This window comes from Eschrichtius robustus, chromosome 2 (assembly GCF_028021215.1).
Source record: "Eschrichtius robustus isolate mEscRob2 chromosome 2, mEscRob2.pri, whole genome shotgun sequence".
Taxonomy (NCBI): domain Eukaryota; kingdom Metazoa; phylum Chordata; class Mammalia; order Artiodactyla; family Eschrichtiidae; genus Eschrichtius; species Eschrichtius robustus.
The window spans coordinates 165,822,981-165,833,329 of record NC_090825.1 but is presented as its reverse complement, the minus strand read 5'-3'; the positions used below and the strand labels follow the sequence as shown (position 1 = coordinate 165,833,329).

The window sequence follows — 10,349 nt, the reverse complement described above, 5'->3', positions numbered from 1 at the left end:
TGGAACCTCTGGCTGCCCAGACCTATACCCTTGTGCTCAGGACTCTGGTCCCCCAGGGCAGGCTCCACCTCACCCCCTTGCCCTACCCTGGGTACAGCGTCCATGGTGGAGAAACAGGGTAGTACATGTCATGCCAGCCAGGGGTTTGCTGCTGAGCCTTCCAGACCCTGAACTCCCTCACTGAGACACTCCCCAGGCCACCTCCACCATAGGTCCCACTTCCTCTTTATGGCATTTATCAGTCTCAGATTGTTAGGGGTTAATGGCCACAGCCCCAGTAGACTGTGGGTGCCCAGGGGCAAATCCCATGCATGTGGCTCACAGTCAGTGCTGTTTGCTGAATGACTGTGTGAACTGCAGGCTGGCCCAGGAGCCTGATGCCAACTTGAGTCCTCAGACCCCATGAGCTCACAGGGGCTGAGCAGGACCTACTGGGTACGTGTATGTGGCAGGGGGATGAGAGGTAGGGGCTCCTCAGTTTGCCAGGCCCTGATACTCCAAGCACGGCTCACAGATTTCCGAGACCCTGCCCAAGCTGCTCACTCAGCAGCTGCAGTTGCACAAGATCCCCAGTGTGTGGTTTCTGCACAAGTGTGAGGCACAGGCTCTGGAGATGTGGCAAGCTCTCCTTGGTCTGGGCTACCCAATAGCCTCCCCTCCTCCAGGAGGCGTGTGATGTCTTAGTACAGTGTATCCATCCATGAAGCTGTCCCCCAAAGGCACGAGCCCTAGGGACTCGTGTGTCCACTATACCTGTAGGACCCAGGGCAGCTAGGGTAGCTTGGGCTGCAGCCATCGCTAGCGAGGTTTGTTGTGCGTGTGTGTGTGTGGGGCCCTGTCAATGCCACATGTCAAGAGAGGTTGAGGGGCACAGGTGTGCCCTGGGTCCACCTGCCTTGTGGGTCTGAGGGAGGAATGGGCCCTGCCTGGAGACCCCTCCCCAGCCTCCTTCTGCAGTGCAGGGCTAGGCTAGGAGGGGAGTCCCTGATGCCCCTGGCCCAGGTGCAGCCAGGTCTTGGCCAGCTGGCCGACCCTCCCCTCTCCAAAGCTCCTCCCCTCAACTCCAACCCAGGCCGATGGGGGACCCCATAAGCAGACAGAAGGTCCAGGTGGTCTCCAGGATTCCTTGGCGCTGCGCAGCCTTCAGAGCAGCGTCCTGCCCCCACCGGTCCAGCCTGGCCCTGCTAAGGATCAGGAGGGCTTTCTGGTGATGGCAAGACCAGGCTGCCACGGCAGGCAAGCACTGGGATTTTAATACACAGCACGACACTCGCAACAATGGGAAGGGCAGGCAGAAAAGCAGGCCGGAACATTCCACAGTCCAGGAATGGTCGGTCTTTTGGAAAGTACATTTGTGCATTTTTCCAGAATACTCAGTAATAAGGCCGTCTGGGGTTGTTCTGTGGGAAGCAAGAAAGATAAAAGGGGAGGTGGTTATGCTGTGCTAAAGGGAGCTAGCAGTTCCTCCCGTCTAGAACCTAGCGGGGGCAGCTAGCTCACATCCTCTAGAAGGGAGGGCAGGCTTTGGGGAGGCGAGGCAGGCTCGAACAAGGTGGAGAGGTGGGGTGGGTCTGCTGGAGAGCCTAGCTGGACTGCGGAAGGAGGGACACTTCTGTGACCAGCACCACCACCCGCCTACAGCGGAGGAACCGTGGCGGCCCGGCCACAAGCAATATAGGGGGATAGGGACACACGCACCAGGGGGTTGGGCCGGAAGCGGTAGGCCAGCATCATCCTCTTGCGGAAGGCCTCGTACTCGTCATCTTCCTTGGAGAGCTCGGCTGGCCGGTCAATGCCAAAGCCAGCACCATCTACCGTGGTGGTCCCCCTGCATTGGGGCAACGGGTGGTGTGAGCCGGGGAGCAGGCTGGTGCCGGCAAGAGCGGGGGTGAGGGACCTGAGCTTGGGGCAGGGAGGCCTCGCCCGCCCTGGCTGGACTCAGCAGCAGCACCCCAATGCAGCTCAATGTGGGGGCTATGCTGGGCTGGGTGACATCTGTCTGGGACACTCCTGGCACTGTGGGAAGATGGAGAGCCCAAGACGGCCCAGCCACCAGAGTCCATATCCCTGACTCCCAGCACAGTGATAGGGCTGGAGCCAGGCCCTGGGCCTATGTCTCCGTGTGGGACTTTTCCTCTCCCCCCTCCCCACTGGCATTGGAGGCCACACTCACTTATTGACTGGGTTCTTGATGCCCTGGCCTTCTGAGCCCAGGCCATCGCCCTCCTTCCAGCCCATCTTCATCAGCATCTGGTAGCCGATGTTCTCTATTGTCAGCTTGAACTCCTTGTACTCTGAGTAGTCAGGTTCACGGCCCTCCTGCAGGGGGAGGAGGTAGCCGTCATCCACCAGGGCTGCAGCCATCCCTAGTCCCAGCTCTGGCCTGAAACCCCACCCCCCACATGGCCTCATTGGCCGCTGGGACCACCTGCCCACCTGCCTCCCCACCATTAGGTCAGACTCCTCGAGAAGAGATCAAGCTGCCCCTTCTCAGAGGCCCCAGGGCCAGAAGCAGTACTGAGCTCCCTGGTGGCCAAGTCAAAGAAGGCAAGGTGACAGGTCACACAGGCCTTGTCCACCATGAGAAAGATTAATGGTTCATCAGTGAAGAAAAATTCCATGTTCCAAGAGCCATTTGTTACACAGAGTGCTAAAAAGAGTGCTGTGGTCACATGAGGTGACCATCTCATTGGTGAGATTATGTGGTACAAAGCAGTTTTACAAAAACCCTCAAAAGACTATGTGGAATGTTCTATGTCAGCCCTCTCCTCTTGAGCATGAGGGCAGCATGGGAAGAACAACTTCACTCTGGAGAGCCCAACACATGGGGGCGTCTGCCTGAGAAATGCTTTGCCTGTAAACTGCATTTAATTGGCTCCACTGGAAGCAGAATTTCCCTAAAGCCCCAGGAAATGTTTCTAAAGCGGCAGCCAAGATGCTATTTTCTAATTCCCTACGCAGATGGCACCTGTCATAAGCAGGTGCCACCCGTGGCAAGAGGGCCCTACTCCTCCTGTGAGCGAGGGGGCCCCTGAGGCCACCACAGATGTCTGCCACATGAGGAGGCTGCAGGAGGGGCTGGGACACTGCGCAGGCCGCCTGCTACACAGGCTCACAGCCGGGGCTGGTGCCTGGGGCCCCTCCCAGCCTACCTTCAGGGCCTTGAAGGTCTCCATGAACTTCTCCAGCTCATCGGGTGGCAGGAAGTCTCCGATGAAGTGTTTGCCCCGGCCCATCTTCGTCAGCTGCTCCGCCCATTCTGCCCAGAGATGGGGTAAAGGTGAGAGGAGGAAGGAGGGTGTGGCAGCCCCACAGCAGAAGTGTGAGTCTCGGGGGGAGTCTGGGGCCGTGGGGAACGAGGCAGCTGGTTGAGACCTCGAGCCCTGCTCTCCCACGCAGCCCTTGTGTACCGTGTTCAAACGCCAGTGAACACTCAGAGGACCATCCTTTTACCACTGAAGAAACAGGCACTAAGAGGCCAAGTCTCTTGCCCAAGGCCTTACAGGCTGGATAGGTGGCTTAAGACCCCAATGTGGTGTCTCCAGGCACTTCCCGGGCTGGTGAGTGGGCTTCCTGAGCCCACAGCACCCTGAAGAAAAGGGCACCCCCCCACCCCGCCCCTGTGACTCGCTCCTCGGCCCACCCCGAGTCTTGTCCATCTCCATGCGCCGCAGCTGGTGCTCCCAGGTGCCCAGCTCGCTGTCCACCTCCTCGTCGCTGTCGTAGCCATGCTGGTGCTGCTGCAGTGCCTTCTCCCACAGCAGCTGCATGTCCTGCATTGCTCGCTTGTGCTGCATGATCATGTCGTACATCTGCTGCATCTGTGGGCGGCACACGCCAGTGAGCAAGGCCGTGCACCGTACGTGCAGGAAGCTAGCCCCCTCGCCTCCCCTGTGCACGTTGGGCACCCCTTTTCCCCCCTCCCTGGAGCAGGCACAAGAGCAGGGCTCAGAGCAAGTGTTCAGGAAGGCACTGAGTCCTGCGTCAGGACATGCCCTGGGTCCCCTGAATCTCTACTTTGAGCAGGGAGGACCTCTCTCTGTTTCACCCAGAGCCCGGCCTGGAATCTGGAATATCCTGGGCACCATCACTGTGGACCAAATGAGGGCGACGTGGGCTCCTGACCACTGGGAGGGTCGAGGGTCATGTGACGGGGCCGCCAGCCTGGAGGAGGTGGCTCAGGTAAGCTGTCCCAGCTGTCCATATCCTGGCCACAGAGCTCCCTGCTGAGCCAGCCCTCACTCCCAAACTGCCCAACACCAACTGAACAGCTGTCACATTGTTCAGGGCACCCAGTGCCAGACAGGCTTATCCTGTACTGAGTGCTGCAGGGAACGGTAAGGAAAACTGAAATGGAGACTCTCCAGTCAGGACCAGCCCACGAGCGCAGTGGGAAGTAGCTGTGGAGCATCAGCTGAGAAGGCTGCCCAGGCAGCATAAGAAGGCCTGGGCTCTGGGCCCAACTGTGGGCTTGGGAGGGCCCTCAGGGGGTGGCTTGCCATTGATGGGGGACCCACCTGCCCAAGAGCCTCTCCCCTGACTGTGGGATTCACCTGGCACAGGGAGGCTCAGAAAGAATACACCGTGACCACTGCACCACAGGGCAGGGTGGGAGACGACACTCCACCAGCCCCTTGGAGCCTGCCTGCCCTGCCCCCCAGGGCCTTACCTCCTGCTGCTCCTTCAGCTGCTTCTTCTGGGCGTCCGAAAGCTCTGTGACACCCACCAGACCCACGGGCTTCCCCTTCTCGTAGCCTAGACCCTTGAGGTCCTGAACTAGAAACAAGACACAGGCTGGTCAGCAACAGACACGTGGGCTTAGCCATGCATCTGTGTCCCAGGCAGAGTCCATGCGTTGACGACACCTGAGGCCCTTGGCCCATGTGGCAGGACACTGAAGTCGGAATAGTTAGCATGACATGTCACTTGATGACCTCGGGGGGCTTTGCTCCGCTCTATCGTGTGTACTCAGTTCCATCCCCAAATGACTGCTCCAGGCAGGCTCTATGACTCCACACTGCAAATGCTGACACCAAAACTCAAGAGGTCTGGGGTCTCACTCAAGGTCACACAGCTAATGGGTGACAAGGCAGGGAATCTGCAAAGCCAGAGATGCTTGCACACAGGCTCTTGGAAGTAAGCCCTACGGTGAACAGATACCTTATGTAGACACACAGGTTTGGAGTCTGGCATAAGACTCAGCTGCGTGGTTCTGTTAGCTCCTTCTGGGGAAGCAGCCAACCATCTTTAAAGCAACTGACATTTAAGCTGGCATCACCTTTGGAGCTTGGCTGGAGCCTGCAACGCTAACTCACATCAAGATGCTGCAATGGCCCCATCTGGGTGGTGGAAACAACCACCCCTCAGGTGGTGGCTTCCTGGGGAAGAAGCCAGGCAGAAAGGGGTGCAGAGGCCCCTCTGGGAGGATGGAAAGAGCCAGGTCTTCCCAGGTCAACGGGACCGGGTCGTTGCCTGCAAGAACCACCCGCAGGTGCTCCTGGGCCCTAAGATTGCACACCAATCCCTCCTCGGTCTATGGGGGCTCTGAAAGATGTTGGAGAGCCCCATGGAGAGAGCAAGGGACCCAAGGTCTGAGCAGCCTGCTGTGTGCCTGGATCACACGCACAGTCCCTTTCCTCCTTGGGCGACTTCACCAGTGAGCAGGCAGGTGGGGGCTGCCCACGCTCCCCTGGGGACAATGTGGGCCAGTGGGGCTTGAATCTGAACCTGAGACTTCAGAGCCTGTACTTGTCCCCTAGAATATGAAGGACCTGGGAGCTGGGGCTGGACCTTGCGGACACGATCTCAGAGGTGGGGTGTGCATGCGTCAGAAGAGCCCTCACATCTGGGCACCCTCCTTTACAGTGGGCACCAGGTTTGGCACTTGAGCAGCAATCCGACCCTAGGCACCCTCAACCCTGGGTAGAGGTGCTATCTAGAGCCCCAGGGAGTACCACACTTTTCAGTCAGTAGCTTTTCTCTTTGGCCAAGGGAGGCATTCAGCCAGAGACCACTCTCAGAGCTGGGCGGGCAGCAACAGGCCAGGCCAGCCCTGTGACCTGGGTGAGACGCCTTCCCCCTCAGCCCATCCTTGTGTGGCAAATGTGGGTTTTGGCGCCAGGGCATATATGACTCTTCTTTGTGCCTGTGTGTCCAGCTCCAGTGAAGTCAGGGGTGAGGGAGGTTGAGAGGGTTCTGCCCATGGTGCAGGCTGCGTGGTGAGGGAGTCAGACAGACGGCATGAGACGGCCAATTATCAGTCACCAACATCATCTGCAAAATGTGATGACAACAGACTCCCAACCTTATGGGTTTGTGGTAGAAAATGAGAAATGAGGCCACACGTTGGCTGTCCCTGAAACTGCTGTCAAGGAGGGAGAAGCTGGAGATCACTGTGCAAAACTGACTGTATTAATTATTGTTCTTATCACTGTGCATTTCCTGAGCTTTCTATGACAAAACTGAATCCAAGTACTTTAAAGCTTAAGGGAGAAAACAGGACTATCTGTATGTTGTCTAGAAGAGACTTACTTTAGATACAAAGACACAAATAGGTTGAAAGTCAAAGGAAGGAAAAAGAAATTTCAAGCAAATAGTAACAAAGACAGAGCTGCACTAGCCATACTAGTATCAGACAAAATATACTTTAAATCAAAAAAGGTTATGAGAGACAAAGAAGGATGTTATATATTTACAAAGGTTTGATACAGAAAGAAGATATGACAATTAAATATATATACAGACTTAACAACAGAGCCCCAAGATAAATGAAGCAAAAATTGACAAAACTGAAGGGAGAAATAAACAGTTCCATAGTAATTGTTAGAGATTTCAGTACCTATTTTAAATAATGGACAGAACATCTAAACAGAAAATCAATAAGGATATAGAGGACTGAACAACACTATAAACCAACCAGACCTAATAGATATCTATAGAATATGAAATCCAACAACACCAGAATACACTGTATTCTCAAGTACACATGGAACATTCTCCAGGATAGATCATTTGTTAGGCTACAAAACAAATTTTAATAAATTTTAAAAGACAAATCATACCAGGTATCTTTTCTGATCACAATGGAATAAAGCCAGAAATCAGTAATAGAAGGAAAACTGGAAAATTCACAAACGTGGAAATTAAACACACTCCTAAACAACAAATGGGTCAAAGAAGAAATCACAAGAGATCAGAAAATGCTTAGAGATGAATGAACACAAAAGCACAACACACACCAAAACTTATGGGGTGTAGCAAAAGCAGTGCCAAGAGGGAAATGTATAGCTGTAGATGCTCATGTTAAAAAAGAAGATAGGGCTTCCCTGGTAGTGCAGTGGTTAAGAATCCGCCTGCCAATGCAGGGGACACGGGTTCAAGCCCTGGTCTGGGAAGACCCCACATGCTGCGGAGCAACTAAGTCCGTGCACCACAACTACTGAGCCTGTGCTCTAGAGCCTGCGTGCCACAACTACTGAGGCTGTGTGCCACAACTACTGAAGCCCGTGTGCCTAGAGCCCGAGGTCCAGAACAAGAGAAGCCACCACAATGAGAAGCCCGCGCACTGCAACAAAGAGTAGCCCCAGCTTGCCGCAACTAAAGAAAGCCCGCGTGCAGCAACGAAGACCCAGTGCAGCCATAAATAAATAAATAAAGATAGATAGATAAATAAAGACCTCTGATCAATACCTAACTGTACATCTTAAGGAACCAGAAAAAGAAGAGCAAACTAATTCCAGAGCTAGCAGAATGAAGGAAATAAAGATTAGAATGAAGATAAAAGAAACAGGAAATACAAAATACGAGAGAAAAATCAATGAAATCAAAAGTTGGTTTCTTGAAAAGACCAACGAAATGGACAAATCTTTAGTTAGACTGCCTAAGAAAAAAAGAGAAAAGACTCAACTACTAAAACAACAGGGGGATACAGCAGTCCACTTTACCTGCAGGGGATACATTCCAAGATCCCCCCAGTAGATGCCTGAAACCACACATAGTACTGAACCCCATGTATACTATATATACATACGTATGACAAAGTTTAATTTATAAATTAGGCATAGTAAGAAATTAATGACAATAGCTAACAATAAAATAGAACAGTTATAACAATATACTATAATAAAAATTATGTGAATGTGGTTTTTCTGTCCCTCTCAAAATATCTTATCACAAATGTAATGCCTTTTCCATTTTAACTAAGTACTTAGCACACACTGTGGCCATAACTTTCGCAGTTTGAGGTATGACAGCAAAACTAGCACAAACTTCTTTTTCCTTCTTCACAATTTCATGGATAGATGATTTGTTCTTACCGTAGATCTTGGAGACCTCAGCTTAAGTCAAGAACTTTTACCCTTTCACTTAAAGGAAATACTTGATGGCTTCTCTTTGGCATGTCTAAATTGCCAGCATCACTACTCTGTGCTGTGAGGCCATTATTAAGTAAAATAGTAATATATGGGTTATTTGAACATAAGCACTGCAATACCATGACAGTCAATCTGATAACCGAGTGACTACTGGTGACTAATGGGTGGGATATGCTGGACAAAGGGATGATTCACATCCCAGGCAGGGTGGAGCGGACAGCACAAGATTTTATCACAATACTCAGAATGGCACAAACTGGATCACATAGAACGGCACAAACTACCAAAACTAACTCAAGAAGTAACAGAAAACTTGAATAGACCTATAACAAGTAAGGGGACTGAATCAATAATCGGCTCTCCCCCCCCACCCCCCCAAAGAAAAGCCCAGAACCAGATAAATTCACTGGTAAATTCTACCCAAGATTTAAAAGAAGAGTTAACACCAATTCTTCTCAAATTCTTCCAAAAAGTTAAAGTAGGACACACTTCCTAACTCATTCTATGAGGTCAGCATTATCCTGATACCAAAAGCAGACAAAGACAATATAAGAAAACTACAGACCAATAATCCTTATGAGTATAAATGCAGACAGAAATTTGCAACAAAATAGTAGCAAACCAAATCCATCAGCATGTAAATAATTAGTAAACTAATTATTTACTACAACAGAGGGGGATTTATTCCAGGAATGAAAGGGTGGTTTCATCATACAAAAATCAATCAATGTAATACTCCACATTAATAGAATGAAGGGAAAAACCCACATGATCATTTCAATTGATGTAGAAAAAGCACTTGACAAAATCTAACACTCTTTCATGATAAAAACACTCAATAAACTAGGAACAGAAGGGAACTTCTTCAACATGACAAAGGCCATCTATTAAAAACATAAAACAACATCATACTCAATGGTGAAAGAACAAAAGCTTTCCCCCTAAGATCAGGAACAAGGCAGGGATGCCTGCTTTCACCACTTCTGTTCAGCACAGTACTGCAAATCCTAGCCAGAGCAATTAGGCAAGAAAAAGAAGTAAGAGGCATACAAATTGGAAAGGAAGAAGTAAAACTATCCTTATCTGCAGATGACATGATCTTATGTGTAGAAAACCCTAAAGACTGTTACCCTAATAAATGAATTTAGCAAAAAATAAAAAATACATAATCAACACACAAAAAATCAGTTGTATTTCTTATACTAACAACAAATAATCCAAAAAGGAAATTAAAAAAAACAAATCCATTTGCAACAGCATCATAAAGAGTAAATCACTTAGGAATAAACTTAACAGAGGTACAAGACTTGTACAACAGAAAGACAAAACACATTGAAAGAAATTAAAGAAAACCTAAGTAAATGGAAAGCTATCCCATGTTCTCAGATTGGAAGACTTAAATGTTGTTAACATGTCAATACCTCTCAAAGCAATCTACCGGTTAATACAATCCCTAACAAATCCCAACAATGTTTTCTGCAGAAATGGAATAGCCCATCTGAAAATTCATACAAAAATTCAAAGAACCTCGAATTGCCAAAGCGTGAAAAAGAGGAACAAAGTTGGAAGACTGACACTCCCGATTTCAAAATTTCCCACAGAGCTACAGTAATCAAAACAGTGTGCTACTGGCATAAGGATAGATATATAAACCAGTGTAATAGAGCAGAGAGCCCCAAAATAAACTTCTACATCTATGGGATTTCTGACAAGGGTGTCAAGAGACCATTCAATGGAGAAAAAACAAGTCTCTTCAACAAATGGTGCTGGGAAAAAAAAAAAAAAATGGTGCTGGGAAAATTGGATCTCCACATGCAAAGAAATGAAGTTGGACCCTTCATAACCTTATAACATATATAAAAATTAATTCAATTTAACGGCTAAAACTATAAAACTCTTAGAAGAAAACATAGGGGCATATCTTCAAGACTTTGGATGTGGCTATGGTTTCTTAAGACCAAAATCATAGGCAACAAA

The 10,349-nt window shown here is 50.0% G+C and overlaps 1 protein-coding gene across 3 annotated transcripts in view; it reads right to left on the bottom strand.

Moving 5' to 3' along the window:
- Positions 1 to 1,115: 1,115 nt before the first annotated feature.
- The window catches only part of SUGP1 (SURP and G-patch domain containing 1), a 29,345-nt gene continuing 20,111 nt past the window's right edge, over positions 1,116 to 10,349 (bottom strand). For all 3 annotated transcript variants that reach the window (XM_068536656.1, XM_068536657.1, XM_068536658.1), the window contains 6 exons: positions 4,670 to 4,776; positions 3,644 to 3,821; positions 3,153 to 3,259; positions 2,174 to 2,319; positions 1,699 to 1,828; positions 1,116 to 1,400 (listed from right to left, as the gene is read on the bottom strand). In XM_068536656.1, the coding sequence (XP_068392757.1) occupies positions 1,374 to 1,400; positions 1,699 to 1,828; positions 2,174 to 2,319; positions 3,153 to 3,259; positions 3,644 to 3,821; positions 4,670 to 4,776 (695 nt within the window). In that variant the 3' untranslated portion in view covers positions 1,116 to 1,373. The remainder of the gene's footprint in view (positions 1,401 to 1,698; positions 1,829 to 2,173; positions 2,320 to 3,152; positions 3,260 to 3,643; positions 3,822 to 4,669; positions 4,777 to 10,349) is intronic.